The 21010-nt window shown below is 45.1% G+C and overlaps 1 protein-coding gene across 1 annotated transcript; it reads right to left on the bottom strand.

Annotated features, from left to right (window-relative positions):
- Positions 1-6758: 6758 nt before the first annotated feature.
- Positions 6759-19700, bottom strand: LOC142492586 (transcription factor 24-like). The gene is made up of 3 exons (XM_075595350.1): positions 19379-19700; positions 17059-17331; positions 6759-7241 (listed from the first exon to the last, which is right to left on the bottom strand). Exons 1-3 carry the CDS (start codon positions 19598-19600, stop codon positions 7161-7163), a joined length of 576 nt encoding a protein of 191 aa, XP_075451465.1. The 5' UTR covers positions 19601-19700; the 3' UTR covers positions 6759-7160.
- Between the last annotated feature and the right edge of the window lie 1310 nt (positions 19701-21010).

Below are 21010 nucleotides of genomic sequence, written 5' to 3'. Positions count from 1 at the left end.
GTTCTGTGCTGGAGAAATAGCAGTGTTCTATGCTGGATATATAGCAGTGTTCTATGCTGGATATATAGCAGTGTTCTATGCTGGATATATAGCAGTGTTCTATGCTGGATATATAGCAGTGTTCTATGCTGGATATATAGCAGTGTTCTATGCTGGAGAAATAGCAGTGTTCTATGCTGGAGAAATAGCAGTGTTCTATGTTGGATATATAGCAGTGTTCTATGCTGGAGAAATAGCAGTGTTCTATGCTGGATATATAGCAGTGTTCTATGCTGGAGAAATAGCAGTGTTCTATGCTGGATATATAGCAGTGTTCTGTGCTGGAGAAATAGCAGTGTTCTATGCTGGAGAAATAGCAGTGTTCTATGCTGGATATATAGCAGTGTTCTATGCTGGAGAAATAGCAGTGTTCTATGCTGGATATATAGCAGTGTTCTATGCTGGAGAAATAGCAGTGTTCTATGCTGGAGAAATAGCAGTGTTCTATGCTGGAGAAATAGCAGTGTTCTATGCTGGATATATAGCAGTGTTCTATGCTGGAGAAATAGCAGTGTTCTATGCTGGATAAATAGCAGTGTTCTGTGCTGGAGAAATAGCAGTGTTCTATGCTGGAGAAATAGCAGTGTTCTGTGCTGGAGAGATAGCAGTGTTCTATGCTGGAGAGATAGCAGTGTTCTATGCTGGATATATAGCAGTGTTCTATGCTGGAGAAATAGCAGTGTTCTATGCTGGATATATAGCAGTGTTCTATGCTGGAGAAATAGCAGTGTTCTATGCTGGAGAAATAGCAGTGTTCTATGCTGGAGAAATAGCAGTGTTCAATGCTGGAGAAATAGCAGTGTTCTATGCTGGATAAATAGCTGTGTTCTATGCTGGATATATAGCAGTGTTCTATGCTGGAGAAATAGCAGTGTTCTATGCTGGATATATAGCAGTGTTCTATGCTGGAGAAATAGCCGTGTTCTATGCTGGATAAATAGCAGTGTTCTATACTGGAGAAATAGCAGTGTTCTATGCTGGAGAAATAGCAGTGTTCTATGCTGGATATATAGCAGTGTTCTATGCTGGATATATAGCAGTGTTCTATGCTGGTGAAATAGCAGTGTTCTATGCTTGAGAAATAGCAGTGTTCTATGCTGGAGAAATAGCAGTGTTCTGTGCTGGAGAAATAGCAGTGTTCTATGCTGGTGAAATAGCAGTGTTCTATGCTGGAGAAATAGCAGTGTTCTATGCTGGAGAAATAGCAGTGTTCTGTGCTGGATATATAGCAGTGTTCTATGCTGGTGAAATAGCAGTGTTCTATGCTGGATAAATAGCAGTGTTCTGTGCTGGAGAAATAGCAGTGTTCTGTGCTGGAGAAATAGAAGTGTTCTATGCTGGAGAAATAGCAGTGTTCTATGCTGGATAAATAGCAGTGTTCTGTGCTGGAGAAATAGCAGTGTTCTATGCTAGATATATAGCAGTGTTCTATGCTGGAGAAATAGCCGTGTTCTATGCTGGATAAATAGCAGTGTTCTATGCTGGAGAAATAGCAGTGTTCTATGCTGGAGAAATAGCAGTGTTCTATGCTGGATATATAGCAGTGTTCTATGCTGGATATATAGCAGTGTTCTATGCTGGATATATAGCAGTGTTCTATGCTGGATATATAGCAGTGTTCTATGCTGGATATATAGCAGTGTTCTATGCTGGAGAAATAGCAGTGTTCTATGCTGGAGAAATAGCAGTGTTCTATGCTGGATATATAGCAGTGTTCTATGCTGGAGAAATAGCAGTGTTCTATGCTGGATATATAGCAGTGTTCTATGCTGGAGAAATAGCAGTGTTCTATGCTGGATATATAGCAGTGTTCTGTGCTGGAGAAATAGCAGTGTTCTATGCTGGAGAAATAGCAGTGTTCTATGCTGGATATATAGCAGTGTTCTATGCTGGAGAAATAGCAGTGTTCTATGCTGGATATATAGCAGTGTTCTATGCTGGATATATAGCAGTGTTCTATGCTGTATATATAGCAGTGTTCTATGCTGGAGAAATAGCAGTGTTCTATGCTGGAGAAATAGCAGTGTTCTGTGCTGGAGAGATAGCAGTGTTCTATGCTGGAGAGATAGCAGTGTTCTATGCTGGATATATAGCAGTGTTCTATGCTGGAGAAATAGCAGTGTTCTATGCTGGATATATAGCAGTGTTCTATGCTGGAGAAATAGCAGTGTTCTATGCTGGAGAAATAGCAGTGTTCTATGCTGGAGAAATAGCAGTGTTCTATGCTGGATATATAGCAGTGTTCTATGCTGGATATATAGCAGTGTTCTATGCTGGTGAAATAGCAGTGTTCTATGCTTGAGAAATAGCAGTGTTCTATGCTGGAGAAATAGCAGTGTTCTGTGCTTGAGAAATAGCAGTGTTCTATGCTGGTGAAATAGCAGTGTTCTATGCTGGAGAAATAGCAGTGTTCTATGCTGGAGAAATAGCAGTGTTCTGTGCTGGATATATAGCAGTGTTCTATGCTGGTGAAATAGCAGTGTTCTATGCTGGATAAATAGCAGTGTTCTGTGCTGGAGAAATAGCAATGTTCTGTGCTGGAGAAATAGTAGTGTTCTATGCTGGAGAAATAGCAGTGTTCTATGCTGGATATATAGCAGTGTTCTATGCTGGATAAATAGCAGTGTTCTGTGCTGGAGAAATAGCAGTGTTCTATGCTGGATATATAGCAGTGTTCTATGCTGGAGAAATAGCAGTGTTCTATGCTGGAGAAATAGCAGTGTTCTATGCTGGAGAAATAGCAGTGTTCTATGCTGGATATATAGCAGTGTTCTATGCTGGAGAAATAGCAGTGTTCTATGCTGGAGAAATAGCAGTGTTCTATGCTGGATATATAGCAGTGTTCTATGCTGGATATATAGCAGTGTTCTATGCTGGAGAAATAGCAGTGTTCTATGCTGGTTATATAGCAGTGTTCTATGCTGGATACAGTATATAGCAGTGTTCTATGCTGGATAAATAGCAGTGTTCTATGCTGGAGAAATAGCAGTGTTCTATGCTGGATATATAGCAGTGTTCTATGCTGGAGAAATAGCAGTGTTCTATGCTGGAGAAATAGCAGTGTTCTATGCTGGATATATAGCAGTGTTCTATGCTGGATAAATAGCAGTGTTCTATGCTGGAGAAATAGCAGTGTTCTATGCTGGATATATAGCAGTGTTCTATGCTGGAGAAATAGCAGTGTTCTATGCTGGAGAAATAGCAGTGTTCTATGCTGGATATATAGCAGTGTTCTATGCTGGAGAAATAACAGTGTTCTATGCTGGATATATAGCAGTGTTCTATGCTGGATAAATAGCAGTGTTCTATGCTGGAGAAATAGCAGTGTTCTGTGCTGGAGAAATAGCAGTGTTCTATGCTGGATATATAGCAGTGTTCTATGCTGGAGAAATAGCCGTGTTCTATGCTGGATAAATAGCAGTGTTCTATGCTGGAGAAATAGCAGTGTTCTATGCTGGAGAAATAGCAGTGTTCTATGCTGGATATATAGCAGTGTTCTATGCTGGATATATAGCAGTGTTCTATGCTGGATATATAGCAGTGTTCTATGCTGGATATATAGCAGTGTTCTATGCTGGATATATAGCAGTGTTCTATGCTGGAGAAATAGCAGTGTTCTATGCTGGAGAAATAGCAGTGTTCTATGCTGGATATATAGCAGTGTTCTATGCTGGAGAAATAGCAGTGTTCTATGCTGGATATATAGCAGTGTTCTATGCTGGAGAAATAGCAGTGTTCTATGCTGGATATATAGCAGTGTTCTGTGCTGGAGAAATAGCAGTGTTCTATGCTGGATAAATAGCAGTGTTCTATGCTGGATATATAGCAGTGTTCTATGCTGGAGAAATAGCAGTGTTCTATGCTGGATATATAGCAGTGTTCTATGCTGGATATATAGCAGTGTTCTATGCTGTATATATAGCAGTGTTCTATGCTGGAGAAATAGCAGTGTTCTATGCTGGAGAAATAGCAGTGTTCTGTGCTGGAGAGATAGCAGTGTTCTATGCTGGAGAGATAGCAGTGTTCTATGCTGGATATATAGCAGTGTTCTATGCTGGAGAAATAGCAGTGTTCTATGCTGGATATATAGCAGTGTTCTATGCTGGAGAAATAGCAGTGTTCTATGCTGGAGAAATAGCAGTGTTCTATGCTGGAGAAATAGCAGTGTTCTATGCTGGATATATAGCAGTGTTCTATGCTGGATATATAGCAGTGTTCTATGCTGGTGAAATAGCAGTGTTCTATGCTTGAGAAATAGCAGTGTTCTATGCTGGAGAAATAGCAGTGTTCTGTGCTGGAGAAATAGCAGTGTTCTATGCTGGTGAAATAGCAGTGTTCTATGCTGGAGAAATAGCAGTGTTCTATGCTGGAGAAATAGCAGTGTTCTGTGCTGGATATATAGCAGTGTTCTATGCTGGTGAAATAGCAGTGTTCTATGCTGGATAAATAGCAGTGTTCTGTGCTGGAGAAATAGCAATGTTCTGTGCTGGAGAAATAGTAGTGTTCTATGCTGGAGAAATAGCAGTGTTCTATGCTGGATATATAGCAGTGTTCTATGCTGGATAAATAGCAGTGTTCTGTGCTGGAGAAATAGCAGTGTTCTATGCTGGATATATAGCAGTGTTCTATGCTGGAGAAATAGCAGTGTTCTATGCTGGAGAAATAGCAGTGTTCTATGCTGGAGAAATAGCAGTGTTCTATGCTGGATATATAGCAGTGTTCTATGCTGGAGAAATAGCAGTGTTCTATGCTGGAGAAATAGCAGTGTTCTATGCTGGATATATAGCAGTGTTCTATGCTGGATATATAGCAGTGTTCTATGCTGGAGAAATAGCAGTGTTCTATGCTGGTTATATAGCAGTGTTCTATGCTGGATACAGTATATAGCAGTGTTCTATGCTGGATAAATAACAGTGTTCTATGCTGGAGAAATAGCAGTGTTCTATGCTGGATATATAGCAGTGTTCTATGCTGGAGAAATAGCAGTGTTCTATGCTGGAGAAATAGCAGTGTTCTATGCTGGATATATAGCAGTGTTCTATGCTGGATAAATAGCAGTGTTCTATGCTGGAGAAATAGCAGTGTTCTATGCTGGATATATAGCAGTGTTCTATGCTGGAGAAATAGCAGTGTTCTATGCTGGAGAAATAGCAGTGTTCTATGCTGGATATATAGCAGTGTTCTATGCTGGAGAAATAACAGTGTTCTATGCTGGATATATAGCAGTGTTCTATGCTGGAGAAATAGCAGTGTTCTGTGCTGGATACATAGCAGTGTTCTATGCTGGTGAAATAGCAGTGTTCTATGCTGGTGAAATAGCAGTGTTCTATGCTGGATACATAGCAGTGTTCTGTGCTGGAGAAATAGCAGTGTTCTGTGCTGGAGAAATTGCAGTGTTCTATGCTGGAGAAATAGCAGTGTTCTATGCTAGATAAATAGCAGTGTTCTATGCTGGATATATAGCAGTGTTCTATGCTGGAGAAATAGCAGTGTTCTGTGCTGGTTATATAGCAGTGTTCTATGCTGGTTACAGTATATAGCAGTGTTCTATGCTGGATAAATAGCAGTGTTCTGTGCTGGAGAAATAGCAGTGTTCTATGCTGGATATATAGCAGTGTTCTGTGCTGGATATATAGCAGTGTTCTATGCTGGATATATAGCAGTGTTCTGTGCTTGAGAAATAGCAGTGTTCTGTGCTGGAGAAATAGCAGTGTTCTATGCTGGAGAAATAGCAGTGTTCTATGCTGGATAAATAGCAGTGTTCTATGCTGGATAAATAGCAGTGTTCTATGCTGGATAAATAGCAGTGTTCTATGCTGGATATATAGCAGTGTCCTATGCTGGAGAAATAGCAGTGTTCTATGCTGGAGAAATAGCAGTGTTCTATGCTGGACATAAAGCAGTGTTCTATGCTGGAGAAATAGCAGTGTACTATGCTGTAGAAATAACAGTGTTCTGTGCTGGAGAAAAAGCAGTGTACTATGCTGTAGAAATAACAGTGTTCTGTGCTGGATAAATAGCAGTGTACTATGCTGGATATATAGCAGTGTTCTATGCTGGAGAAATAGCAGTGTTCTATGCTGGAGAAATAGCAGTGTTCTATGCTGGAGAAATAGCAGTGTTCTATGCTGGATAAATAGCAGTGTTCTATGCTGGATATATAGCAGTGTTCTATGCTGGAGAAATAGCAGTGTTCTATGCTGGAGAAATAGCAGTGTTCTATGCTGGAGAAATAGCAGTGTTCTATGCTGGATATATAGCAGTGTTCTATGCTGGATAAATAGCAGTGTTCTATGCTGGATAAATATTGATGTGAAACATATTGTTGTGTTGTTCCTGCCACTGTCATTTCCTAAAAGCAGCTTTATAACTGTGCCCGTGTGTCGGACACTCTCTGGCATTATCATTGCATTGTCTCATCAGTTAGTTATAAGCCACAAATTGCAGCAGCTCTGAGCAAAAGTAATATGTTTGGGACGTGTGACTTGGTGCTTCTCACAGTTAGATGTCCCAGTTTAAATCTGCAAAGCTTATCATATCTTTAATCATTAAGGTTAAGGTGGGTAGAGAAGGCTTTAATAGTTCTGCAACTGTACTACATGAAAAGCGGGAGTGCACCTTTGTAGTTGTATTCTCTCTCTTGAGTGTGTTGGGAATTCGATGAGACCTGCTGTTTTCATTCCAAATGATTATAATTATAAATGAAAGAAAAGCAGACACTAAGCGGATATTTTTAATCAATAAAAACAGGCACCTTTAAGTTATATGACCAATAGAGCCTTTTGTTTGCCGTCCTCTGGATCAATATACTGTAAGTACGGATATAGGATAAGTGTCTGTTGTCGAAATTTAGCATAGGTTGAACTTGCTGGACGTACGTCTTCTTTCCCCCGCATTTACTCTGTAACTATGAAATAGAGGAAATTCACAGCGATGCATTGCACTTCTCTTTATTGAGCGAGATTTTAACCTCTGCAGCTGGTTAACCTCTTCTGTACTGTTTGCTAACGTAGTGATTAATAGGGAAAGCCATAAGAAACTGCCCAAGTCTCAATGTCCAAAGTCAAAAAGCAACAGGATCCTCCAATTGCCTACATGGGATGTTCACACATCAGTCATCGCTAGACCTTATCCGCGGCATATGCTGAAGACACGTCAGCTCCCTGCACCCCGGCGTAAAGACGAGATCTCATTGGCCACTTCTGAAAAACAAATACGTACATATCACACATTAGCAGGTAAAAGGCATCGACTAAGCCACAGGGGCTCAACTTCAGTCATCAAGCCCCCCCCCCCCCCAATTGGTTAGGGTTTCAGGATATCCTTGCTTCAGCACAGGTGGCTCAATCAGTCCCTGCTTCAGCACAGGTGGCTCAATCAGTCCCTGCATCAGCACAGGTGGCTCAATCAGTCCCTGCTTCAGCACATGGGGCTCAATCAGTCCAACTTCAGCACAGGTCGCTCAATCAGTCCCTGCTTCAGCACAGGTGACTCAATCAGAGTCTTTGACTGAGCCTCTGGTTAAGCCACCTGTGCTGAAGCTGGGATATCCTGGAAACCTAACCTGTTATGGGGGGCTTGAAGACTGTAGTGGAGCACCCCGTGAACGAAGCCACCAATAAGTGAAGCAATACTCTGCTGGCCCCTGGTGCAGAGAAGTGGTCACCTCCAACCAGCTCATGAACCACCTTCCGCACGCAGGTTCATTGCAGGGTAAGGCACCACATCCGGCGTTATTGTCCGGCACGTCAATGGCAATTAATGCCGGGGCGGGTTTTAGCCTACAGACTGTAGCAAATACAGAGGGTACGTTTGCAGAAACGGGAAACCAACGACTAATGGGATATAACTAATCAAATAATGGGAAAAACTCATCTTTGTCCTACTAATATCTTATATATGAGCGAATATGTCACATTACTTGTTATTTGGTACATGATATTATTACTGGCACAGGACCGCACATTTCCAGCCAAACAAAGAGTCCAGCAAGAGGAGAGCACGGAGATCGTTCATTGCTGCCACCCCAGCACATACATTCCCATCGCACGGGACCAACGCTTCGGAATATGGCCAGATTCTGTTAGAAGTTGCATGGTGCCTCCACACTGCTGACATCTTCTCAGGTTCTTTCTGCTGCAGCATTTCCTATCTGGGGCCTCCTGGAAATGTTCATACAGTATCTTGCTGCATAGAGTAACCATGGCCCTGATTGCTAACTTTCAGTAACCAACATACAGAATTTTCTCTTCACGCTCAGAGGCTCAAAAACAATTATCCCTTAATCCTATCAATACAGACAGCTGATGACCGGCGCAGTGTATGGATGCTACCCTCTTACCCCACCCAAAGATTGTCAATGGTCAAGGCTCTTCCAGTTCTTACTGTGGCATAACTGATATTGTGGATTTTTATTTCTGGAATGAGAAGAACCTACAGAACCGCGTATTTCCATTGGGGAAGATGCATCCCCTTTACAATTGAGTGTAAAGCTTTTTTAGTGGCCAACAGAAAAAGTGTGTAACAATTTGATTTGAATATTATCAACAACAAAAAAGTGTGTAAAAAAAAAGTGATTTGAAAAGATCATTCATGGAAAATGTATAATAGAAAGGGACTGTTTCAATGTGGTCCTGCTTTATGATATACAGCTTATGCTCTTCCTGGACAAACTAGTACAACTAAAGTTATGACCAAAACATGGGAGAGTGCCAGCTGTAAAAATAGGAAAAGTCGAGCACACTATTAGCAAGTTATGAAAATGTTGTACTGTTATCACTCATAGTGAGAGATGCACAAAGTGAGCCAACGTTTCAGTGCAACATGCACCTTCATCAGGGGTACAGAAATGTGGCCAAGACCCCACACTGGGCAGTCATGGGCAGCCTCTACCTACCAATCATCACCAAGCCTGGGAAAGGCATGTCCCAACATGTATTGTGGCACCACAACTCCTCTATCACCTGCAAGCATGACGGGTCTCCATCCTCCGCCTGGTATGTCACCCTGCGTAGCTGGGGAGGGGGAGAAAGGGAGACTTTTCCAGTAGTTGGGTTCCTAACAGCCCCCTCCTGTCTTTAAAAAGGAGCAGCAGGGGTAGATAGAAGCAAGACTGCAATGTACCTCCGCCTGACCGCACATCCAGCAGGTCAGGAGACTGTGCCGCTGCCATTGAAGTGACATTAAATAGTAGCAGAACCTACTAAGGCTATAGGGGTGCAACCCAGACCCAGAGATGTGCCTTTCGACTTCAAGGAACCCCGGCGATTTTCCCAGGAATCCTTCCCTGATTATCTGCTAAACAAGCGGTGCCACTAGTCACTAAGCAAGGTACAAAAGGCAACTCATTCTCCCATGTTGGCTGCATATACTGCTCAGTGAATATTCAGCTAAGGGAGGAACTGCCTGGTGCAATGTACTGTATTTTGTATCCTATAGTCATGGTAATATCACTGTTAAGGTTGTCTGCTGGTCTAAAAGCTGCGTATGATCAGCACACAGAAATGCAACATTTCTCAACGGTTCTGAGCACTTTCCTTTAAAACAAAAGACACCAAAACTAATACAAAAATTAATAAAAGTATACAAGGAAAATATGCTCACACCGGCCCCAGTGGCATCAGTGTAGCAGCAAAAAAAAAAAGTTTGCAGAAAGAACCACTGTATAATATACACCGTGTTCAGGAAAAAAGGACCCTTTAGTTTTTCATCATATATATTTCTCACTCAATCCCTGTGATAATGTGCACAATTGTAGGCCAGTTACGTAGTTTAACACTGTGTCACAAGCACAATGTAGAAAATGAACTAAATTGATGTCACTGTATTATTTCAACAAGTCCCAGTGACACTGCGGGAGGGCGGTGTTCATTCAACAAGAAATAGGAGTGTTACCTTTGTATCTCGTAAATGTGTTAAACTGTTGTAATCTAATCTTAAACACTAAGATTACTATAAAGTATGGTTCAATGTGTGTGTTCAACATCCCCTCCTTCTGCGGAAACGCGCGCCTAAGACGAGAACGCCGCTGTCTGATTGTATAACCGATAACGCGCTGATCCAGCGTCTCCCGCTCCTGACCGATACGAATGAGTTTTTTCGGTCCTCCTAGTGACCGTCCTTTATCAGGAGCCGTTTTATGGAAGCGTTTTGGACCGTAATTCTTTCGGTGTCTCAAGCACTTTATAACGTGTTTATCTTCTTAGCTAAACGCCATTTTGTAACTTTGAACTGGATGAGACCATCACGCCGTCACCCATTCCAAATAATATTCGTTAGAGTATCAAATAATTTTTAAATATAATAATGTACGGTGACCGGCCTTTAATTGCTCACATTGTCGTGAAAATGGAGAGATTTTTCTGCAAGATTTGGAGAAAAATAAAAGGGGTCCCGTTTTTCCTGACCACAGTACAGTACTGTACATACTAGCAAGCAGGAAACAAAGTGGGACAATTAGAGAGCAAGGATACAGCAAAGAGTCAAATCCCATGTATATTGGGATATGTAAATCCCATACTGTACTGTATATTGAATCAGTTTCCATTGGTAAAGCTATTCAAGGGTAGCACCCAACCGTGATAACAAAATCATGGGGCATCCTTCCAGGAGGAGACCTGGGGCCTTATTCTATGATAGGCACTGACGCTTTGCTTGTTATACAATTACCCCCTTGAGGCATTTACAAATACTTAAATAATGTGTGGGGTAAACATACAGTATACAGTACACAAGGGTAGGAAGTAGGGTTAAGGGTCTATCACCTAAACGGCACTCATTCTACATTATCTGCAATAAATGGCCATTTCTGTCGATGTAAATGGACTCCTATGATCCACTTCAGGGGTCTCAAACTCTATGACTGAGCCACTGATTGAGCCACCTGTACTGAAGCAGGGATATCCATAAAAGCTGGCCTGGAGGTGGCCCTTGAAGACTGAGTTTAAGGTGACTGATCTAGATGAAGACTATAATTTTGTAACAAGGAAAGAAAGTGAGCTGCATAGGGTCCATATTTAATCAACAATGCGGTGTGCCCTAACCTTTTCAGTGGCGGAGGTCCCGTGGCACCTTTTGCCACTATACTGTAACTCCAGCATGTGAGCATCAGCTCCTGGAACACCAGCATTTCACCATGATGTACCTGGTACATCGAGAGGGCCTCTGGCGTGTCAGAGACCACGGCATACCGGGTACTTATTAAGGCAATTTAATGGTGAAGGTGTAAGGTCCCCTATGACAGGTTATGTCCAACCTCTAGGAATACTATAAAGGGTTCATCCAGAAAAGGTAGCACATAACGGTAATCCAGAGGATGTGATCTAACAAAGTGAAACATGTATTAAAAAGGGTGTCGACGTTTCGATGCACAACTTGGATCTTCATCAAAACCTTGATAAGGGTCCAAGTTCTGCATCGAAACGCTGATCCCCTTTTTAATACATTTTTCACTTTATTATATTAAGTCCTCCAGTAGATAATCCGCCCAGATCCCTTTCCAGGATTTTCTCGCATTCCCCCCCAAAATTCGCGGTGTAAATTCCGCAGACGGATCTGGCTGGTTTAAATCCGTGCGGATTCATTAAATAAAACGCCATTGGACACAATCTGTTGCCGGATTTGTGGAAGCGTGTTGGCGATAATAATAAAATATCCGCTAAATCGAATCGCCCTTTTTGGGATGGATCCGCTGAAAACTGCGGGCCAAAGGAACCTGACGTTCTGCCGCTTGCGGATCCAAAGTCACCCCAAAAATTTGCCCATCTCTACTCTGCAGGGCTACCTTATGTTCTGCCTTTCCTGGGTGAACTCTTTATAGCACTGGTAGCACCTGTCCAGGTGCTGAGCGTGCACGCGAGGCAGTATCTGAGAAAGTCCCGAGTGCCTCTATTCTTTTACTACAACCTGCAGGAATACAAATCACGGAGACCGCAGTACCTGCAAATCAGCGAGACCGCAGTACCTGCAAATCAGCGAGACCGCAGTACCTGCAAATCAGCGAAACCGCAGTACCTGCAAATCAGCGAAACCGCAGTACCTGCAAATCAGGGAGACCGCAGTACATGCAAATCAGCGAGACCGCAGTACCTGCAAATCAGGGAGACCGCAGTACATGCAAATCAGCGAGACCGCAGTACCTGCAAATCAGGGAGACCGCAGTACCTGCAAATCAGGGAGACCGCAGTACATGCAAATCAGCGAGACCGCAGTACATGCAAATCAGGAAGACCGCAGTACCTGCAAATCAGGGAGACCGCAGTACCTGCAAATCAGGGAGACCGCAGTACCTGCAAATCACGGAGACTGCAGTACCTGCAAATCAGGGAGACCGCAGTACATGCAAATCAGCGAGACCGCAGTACATGCAAATCAGCGAGACCGCAGTACATGCAAACCAGCGAGACCGCGGTACCTGCAAATAAGGGAGACCGCAGTACCTGCAAATCAGGGAGACCGCAGTACCTGCAAATCACGGAGACTGCAGTACCTGCAAATCAGCGAGACCGCAGTACCTGCAAATAAGGGAGACCGCAGTACCTGCAAATAAGGGAGACCGCAGTACCTGCAAATCAGCGAGACCGCAGTACCTGCAAATCAGCGAGACCACAGTACCTGCAAATCAGAGAGACTGCAGTACCTGCAAATCAGTGAGACCGCACCTACAAATCAGCGAGACCGCAGTACCTGCAAATCAGCGAGACCGCAGTACCTGCAAATCAGCGAGACCGCAGTACCTGCAAATCAGTGAGACCGCAGTACCTGCAAATCAGGGAGACCGCAGTACCTGCAAATCAGCAAGACCGCAGTACCTGCAAATCAGCAAGACCGCAGTACCTGCAAATCAGGGAGACCGCAGTACCTGCAAATCAGGGAGACTGCAGTACCTGCAAATCAGTGAGACCGCACCTGCAAATCAGCAAGACCGCAGTACCTGCAAATCAGCGAGACCGCAGTACCTGCAAATCAGTGAGACCGCAGTACCTGCAAATCAGAGAGACTGCAGTACCTGCAAATCAGTGAGACCGCACCTACAAATCAGCGAGACCGCAGTACCTGCAAATCAGGGAGACCGCAGTACCTGCAAATCAGTGAGACCGCAGTACCTGCAAATCAGCGAGACCGCAGTACCTGCAAATCAGTGAGACCGCAGTACCTGCAAATCAGGGAGACCGCAGTACCTGCAAATCAGCAAGACCTCAGTACCTGCAAATCAGCGAGACCGCAGTACCTGCAAATCAGGGAGACCGCAGTACCTGCAAATCAGGGAGACTGCAGTAACTGCAAATCAGCGAGACCGCAGTACCTGCAAATTAGTGAGACCGCACCTGCAAATCAGCGAGACCGCAGTACCTGCAAATCAGCGAGACCGCAGTACCTGCAAATCAGTGAGACCGCAGTACCTGCAAATCAGCGAGACCGCACCTGCAAATCAGCGAGACCGCAGTACCTGCAAATCAGGGAGACCGCAGTACCTGCAAATCAGGGAGACTGCAGTACCTGCAAATCAGCGAGACTGCAGTACCTGCAAATCAGGGAGACCGCAGTACATGCAAATCAGCGAGACCGCAGTACATGCAAATCAGCGAGACCGCAGTACATGCAAATCAGTGAGACCGCAGTACCTGCAAATCAGGGAGACCGCAGTACCTGCAAATCAGGGAGACCGCAGTACCTGCAAATCAGGGAGACCGCAGTACATGCAAATCAGCGAGACCGCAGTACCTGCAAATCAGAGAGACTGCAGTACCTGCAAATCAGTGAGACCGCACCTACAAATCAGCGAGACCGCAGTACCTGCAAATCAGGGAGACCGCAGTACCTGCAAATCAGTGAGACCGCAGTACCTGCAAATCAGCGAGACCGCAGTACCTGCAAATCAGTGAGACCGCAGTACCTGCAAATCAGTGAGACCGCAGTACCTGCAAATCAGGGAGACCGCAGTACCTGCAAATCAGCGAGACCGCAGTACCTGCAAATCAGCGAGACCGCAGTACCTGCAAATCAGTGAGACTGCAGTACCTGCAAATCAGTGAGACCGCACCTGCAAATCAGCGAGACCGCAGTACCTGCAAATCAGGGAGACTGCAGTACCTGCAAATCAGTGAGACCGCAGTACCTGCAAATCAGCGAGACCGCAGTACCTGCAAATCAGCGAGACCGCAGTACCTGCAAATCAGCGAGACCGCAGTACCTGCAAATCAGCGAGACCGCAGTACCTGCAAATCAGCGAGACCGCAGTACCTGCAAATCAGCGAGACCGCAGTACCTGCAAATCAGGGAGACTGCAGTACCTGCATATCAGTGAGACCGCACCTGCAAATCAGCGAGACTGCAGTACCTGCAAATCAGGGAGACCGCAGTACCTGCAAATCACGGAGACTGCAGTACCTGCAAATCAGGGAGAACGCAGTACCAACAAATCAGGAAGACTGCAGTACCTGCAAATCAGTGAGACCGCAGTACCTGCAAATCAGGGAGACCGCAGTACCTGCAAATCAGCGAGACCGCAGTACCTGCAAATCAGCGAGACCGCAGTACCTGCAAATCAGTGAGACTGCAGTACCTGCAAATCAGTGAGACCGCAGTACCTGCAAATCAGGGAGACTGCAGTACCTGCAAATCAGTGAGACTGCAGTACCTGCAAATCAGCGAGACCGCAGTACCTGCAAATCAGCGAGACCGCAGTACCTGCAAATCAGCGAGACCGCAGTACCTGCAAAACAGTGAGACCGCAGTACCTGCAAATCAGCGAGACCGCAGTACCTGCAAATCAGCGAGACCGCAGTACCTGCAAATCAGCGAGACCGCAGTACCTGCAAATCAGGGAGACTGCAGTACCTGCAAATCAGTGAGACCGCACCTGCAAATCAGCGAGACTGCAGTACCTGCAAATCAGGGAGACCGCAGTACCTGCAAATCACGGAGACTGCAGTACCTGCAAATCAGGGAGACCGCAGTACCAACAAATCAGGAAGACTGCAGTACCTGCAAATCAGGGAGACCGCAGTACCTGCAAATCAGGGAGACTGCAGTACCTGCAAATAGGTGAGACCGCAGTACCTGCAAATCAGTGAGACCGCACCTGCAAATCTGGGAGACTGCAGTACCTGCAAATCAGCGAGACTACAGTACCTGCAAATCAGGGAGACCGCAGTACCTGCAAATCAGCGAGACCACAGTACCTGCAAATCAGGGAGACCGCAGTACCTGCAAATCAGCGAGACCACAGTACCTGCAAATCTGGGAGACCGCAGTACCTGCAAATCAGGGAGACCGCAGTACCTGCAAATCAGCGAGACCGCAATACCTACAAATCAGGGAGACCGCAGTACCTGCAAATCAGTGAGACCACAGTACCTGCAAATCAGCGAGACCGCATTACCTGCAAATCAGGGAGACCGCAGTACCTGCAAATCAGCGAGACCGCAGTACCTGCAAATCAGGGAGACCGCAGTAACTGCAAATCAGCGAGACCGCAGTACTTGCAAATCAGGGAGACCGCAGTACCTGCAAATCAGCGAGACCGCAGTACCTGCAAATCAGCGAGACAGCAGTACCTGCCAATCAGCGAGACCGCAGTACCTGCAAATCAGCGAGACCGGAGTACCTGCAAATCAGCGAGACCGCAGTACCTGCAAATCAGCGAGACCGCAGTACCTGCAAATCAGGGAGACCGCAGTACCTGCAAATCAGGGAGACCGCAGTACCTGCAAATCAGGGAGACCGCAGTACCTGCAAATCAGCGAGACCGCAGTACCTGCAAATCAGCGAGACCGCAGTACCTGCAAATCAGCGAGACCGCAGTACCTGCAAATCAGCGAGACCGCAGTACCTGCAAATCAGCGAGACCGCAGTACCTGCAAATCAGCGAGACCGCAGTACCTGCAAATCAGCGAGACCGCAGTACTTGCAAATCAGCGAGACCGCAGTACCTGCAAATCAGCGAGACCGCAGTACCTGCAAATCAGCGAGACCGCAGTACCTGCAAATCAGCGAGACCGCAGCACCTGCAAATCAGGGAGACCGCAGTACCTGCAAATCAGCGAGACCGCAGTACCTGCAAATCAGCGAGACCGCAGTACCTGCAAATCAGCGAGACCACAGTACCTGCAAATCAGCGAGACCGCAGTACCTGCAAATCAGGGAGACTGCAGTACCTGCAAATCAGTGAGACCGCACCTGCAAATCAGCGAGACTGCAGTACCTGCAAATCAGGGAGACCGCAGTACCTGCAAATCAGCGAGACCGCAGTACTTGCAAATCAGGGAGACCGCAGTACCTGCAAATCAGCGAGACCGCAGTACCTGCAAATCAGCGAGACCGCAGTACCTGCAAATCAGCGAGACAGCAGTACCTGCCAAACAGCGAGACCGCAGTACCTGCAAATCAGCGAGACCGGAGTACCTGCAAATCAGCGAGACCGCAGTACCTGCAAATCAGGGAGACCGCAGTACCTGCAAATCAGGGAGACCGCAGTACCAACAAATCAGGAAGACTGCAGTACCTGCAAATCAGGGAGACCGCAGTACCTGCAAATCAGGGAGACTGCAGTACCTGCAAATCAGTGAGACCGCACCTGCAAATCAGTGAGACCGCACCTGCAAATCAGCGAGACCGCAGTACCTGCAAATCAGCGAGACCGCAGTACCTGCAAATCAGGGAGACCTGACATGATTGTTAGGGCTTGCCACCATTTAGTAAATCTGACCGTAGGTTGGTCAAATAGCCGTTATGCATTGAATCTTACAAGTTATATTGGCAGTACGTCTTTCTATGAAGACATATATTGAATATTCACATATTTTGCTAAATGTGCACAATATTATTTTAAGTCCATCCAGCAGAGATAGATATATATATACACACACACACACACACACACACACACGCACACACACACACACACACACACACCCTGTTTTCATCTCCATTGATGTAGGGGAAATTAACCTCTTTGCTGCCAGCAGGAGTTTAATAACGTGTGCACATCTGCCCCCAGCAGGAATCCACCCCCATTACCTTCATGGGATGCAGGTACCCAGGGCCTCGGATAATCTGCGTGCTCTCCGGTCCATCCTGGTCCAAGGTTTGGGTGAGGTGGGCGATGTAACTCGTTGCCAGGACTAGCACGTCGAGCTTTGACAGCTTGGTGTCTGGCGGGACGGAGGGGAGCGCGGCCTGCAGGGAGAGGAAGGCCTGGCGCAGGGTACGGACGCGGCTTCTCTCGCGGGCGGCGTTCTCCGGGCACTGCTTCACTTGGCTTGTTTTGAAGTGTCCAGGGCAGGATAAAGCCTGTACAAGAGCACAGACGTCTCCGCGGTTATACATTCATGTCGCCCACATTAGTTATTGAGAAAACCTTCACAATGACTAGGACCAGGCAAGGAGACGCAGCACTACAGGTAGATGAAAAAAGTGTATTTAATCCAAATGTATCCAAGGTTTTAGAGCCATGTCAGGGCCCTTTCATCATGCACCTCCCTGGTGAAGGGGTCCTGCATGGCTCCGAAACATTGGATACATTTTGATTTGGACTAAATACCCTTTTTTCATCTACCTGTAGTGCTGTCTCCTTCCCTGGTCATTTGATTTTGGTGAAGTATCTTTTTTATACTATACTCTGCACCCCTGCCCTTCACCATTATCGCCCAGCATACAGTGCTTCCACTGCAGCAAGGGATTCTGGGAAATGACATGCAAATGAATTTGAAGCAAAAGGTGGCACTGTGTGCTCATTTGCATGTCGTTTCCCAGAATACTTTGCTGCAGTGGAATCACTGCATGCTGGGTGATAATGGTGAAAGGCAGAGGTGCAGACCTGTCTGAGACATGCAAATAAGCATACAGTAATATTTCCATTCGCTATATATATGTATATACACATACACACACATACACACACATGCATACAGTATTTATATTTATTTTTTTAAATACCTTTGCTTTTTTTCTGGTTTCCTGAAGACATTATTTATGGCCTCATGTACTAAGCAGTGCTACAGTCAATAAGACATCTTCCGTGCCAAAACAAAGCTTAGGGTCCACTCAAATGAATCTAACATAAAGGCGCATGTTTATTAAGCAGTGCTACTGCCCATTTACTTGCATGAGCCCAATAGGGTTATATTCTTAAAGCTGTACCGGAAGGTGTGTCATGGAATAACACTGTTTAGTACATTCGGCCCCTTTGCTGTGACATACTCCAGTGGTTTTCTATTTTGGAGAAATACGGGTGTAACACAACATTTTAGGGAACACTTAAAACGCTATTGTTACAATTGTTCAATAAACAAAGTTTCTAATTTTGGCCAACAATGTAACAATCCCTGAGTATAAAAGTGTTGTGCATTCAATGATGTTTGTCATTCAGATTCCTACAGTTAGGCCTTTCAGTCTAACTCTCAGACGCAATTAAATATGTTTTCAATTATAAAATCAAATTCAGCATTGTCCATACACTGCTGCTAGAATAGTCTGGCTGGGATGTGCCCACTTTCTTCATTCCCAGAGTTCTAATGATACTACTTCACCGAACCAGTACAGATCCCTAATTGCAATAAGGCATTATGTGCATGTCTAAAGTATTTCTTCCCCAGCGGTCTGCAAGCAGCTTAATCATTACTCAAACATTGTGTAGAGTGCTTAATAAAATGGGCAGTACTTCCCCCCCCCCCCCCCCATAACAAACACACACACTATCACAGATTGAAATATCAAATACAGCCCCCTCTGGTAGGAGCTAAAAAGCAGCAAAAAAAACAGATAAAGGTAATTTGGCCCAACTCACCTGTCCCTTCTAATGGAAACATTGGCCCATACATCAAAAAGGCTTTTATTCTGTATTACTTAACCCATGTGGTTCCCTTCTGTCTCCACTGTTACGGCTGGAAGTCTGTTCCATACGTCTGCTACTTCTTACTGAAGAAGTCCTTTCTCGCATCTCTATCAGCCTCCAGCTTCAAAGCCGACCAAGTATTGCTATTTCTGTTATATGATTGCTGCCTGTAACTTACTGTATGTATATTATTATGATGTATAAAAGTCTCTATCTTTTTCACCGGCGTGTGTTCTTTTTTCATGTCTATATTAAAGTCCTTAAGATTAGTTTGGTTTAGATTGATCCAATAGGCCAGGAGTAACCAACTCCAGTCCTCAAGGGCCACCAACAGATCAGGTTTTCAGGATATCCCAGCTTCAGCACAGGTGGCTCAATCAATGGCTCAGTCAATGGCTGAATGGACTCTGCTGAAGCCGGGATATCCTTCAAACCCGACCTATTGGTGGCCCTTGAGGACTGGAGTTGGCCACCCCTGCAATAGACCATAAGTGAGCTACTTACAGACTTGTTCACTTTCTGTCTCTTGGTTTTCCAGCCTGAGAGCTGATGGCTTTTCCCCGGGTTGGTTCTTTTTCTTCTCTCTTCTGTAGGAGTGACTGGCAGAGAAGCACAGATTGGCCAACCGTGAAGATCATCCCCATGGACACCATCTACCATCACTGTGCTTTCCATACTCCGTCCCGACTCACAGTTGGTTACAAGTGAAGCTTCATCTTCCTCCATGCACTTATTTTAAGCCATGGCTGAGAATATGTTTGGTTTTTTTTCGAGAAAAAAAAGTGTATTTCCCTTGTCTCATTAAAAGAAAGCGAGTTGGAGAGAGAAGAGGATTCCTAAGGAATAATTTATGGCCAATCCTCTGAAGCGTTGCGTCCCCCAAGCCTCGTGGATAACGAGGAGAGCACTGTGTAATAGCTGCTTATCTGCTTCAGACGTGTAATGAGGGAATGTTTGGTCTTGTTTTGCTTGTGGTTTTAGCTAGGTAACCATCCCACGTTGCCCTTCTGCCCCCATCATGGCGCTGGACTCCAAACAGAGCAAGGTGTCAATTCCTAAAAAATACGCCAGGAACTACAAGGACACACACAGGATCAGCTCTGAATCTGGGCTGACATTTGTGTAAAGGATGGGCACGTGCTGCCAAATATTATTGGTGTTTACTTTGTGCACAGTGCTGTCAGAAGCAGATGCACTTACAGTAGTGCGAACACACACAGGGGGCTATTCATCAAGATGCACACAAATCCATGCAAAATGGCAGGCAATGTGATGTAATAAAAACTGCCATTTCTTCCCATGCTTACTAACAATTATTTATGCAAAAAGAGCTCGTCTCTCGTTTAAAGAAGATATAACTGTATGTTAAGTAGGGTCACTCTCTCTCTCTAACACTTTTTATGATAGTTTAAACACTCAAGTATGGTTTAATGAATGCAGTGAGATGGGTGTCTGTGCATTGAAACCCAGGGCATATACAGTACTATAGCACTGACAACAGGAGTCATCTTCTGTAATTACTGGGGTACCAAAGCAGATGGGTTGACGTTCTGTATGTGATTATATTTAGCATTGGCTCATACTGCAGCTTTATCATTTTGATTGGTTCCAACCATGATATACTGGTATTCCCAGTTGAGATAAAAAAATGTCACCGCCCTGAAGCTGCTTTACCTAATGGCCGTCCTAACTGGTCTCACCCTAACTGGTCTCACCCTAACTGGTCTCACCCTAACTGGTCTCCTCATCCTAACTGGTCTCACCCTAACTGGTCTCACCCTAACTGGTCTCACCCTAACCGGTCTCCTCATCCTAAATGGTCTCACCATAACTGGTCTCCTCATCCTAACTGGTCTCACCCTAACCGGTCTCATCCTAACTGGTCTCATCCTAACTGGTCTCATCCTAACTGGTCTCATCCTAACTGGTCTCATGCTAACTGGTCTCATGCTAACTGGTCTCATCCTATGGTCTCACCCTAACTGGTCTCATCCTATGATCTCACCCTAACTGATCTCACCCTAACCGGTCTCATCCTAACTGGTCTCATGCTAACTGGTCTCATGCTAACTGATCTCATGCTAACTGGTCTCATCCTATGGTCTCACCCTAACTGGTCTCACCCTAACTGGTCTC

This window comes from Ascaphus truei, chromosome 4 (genome assembly GCF_040206685.1).
Source record: "Ascaphus truei isolate aAscTru1 chromosome 4, aAscTru1.hap1, whole genome shotgun sequence".
Taxonomy (NCBI): Eukaryota; Metazoa; Chordata; class Amphibia; order Anura; family Ascaphidae; genus Ascaphus; species Ascaphus truei.
Note: the sequence above shows the minus strand (reverse complement) of the source record. Positions and strands in the feature narration are given on the sequence as shown.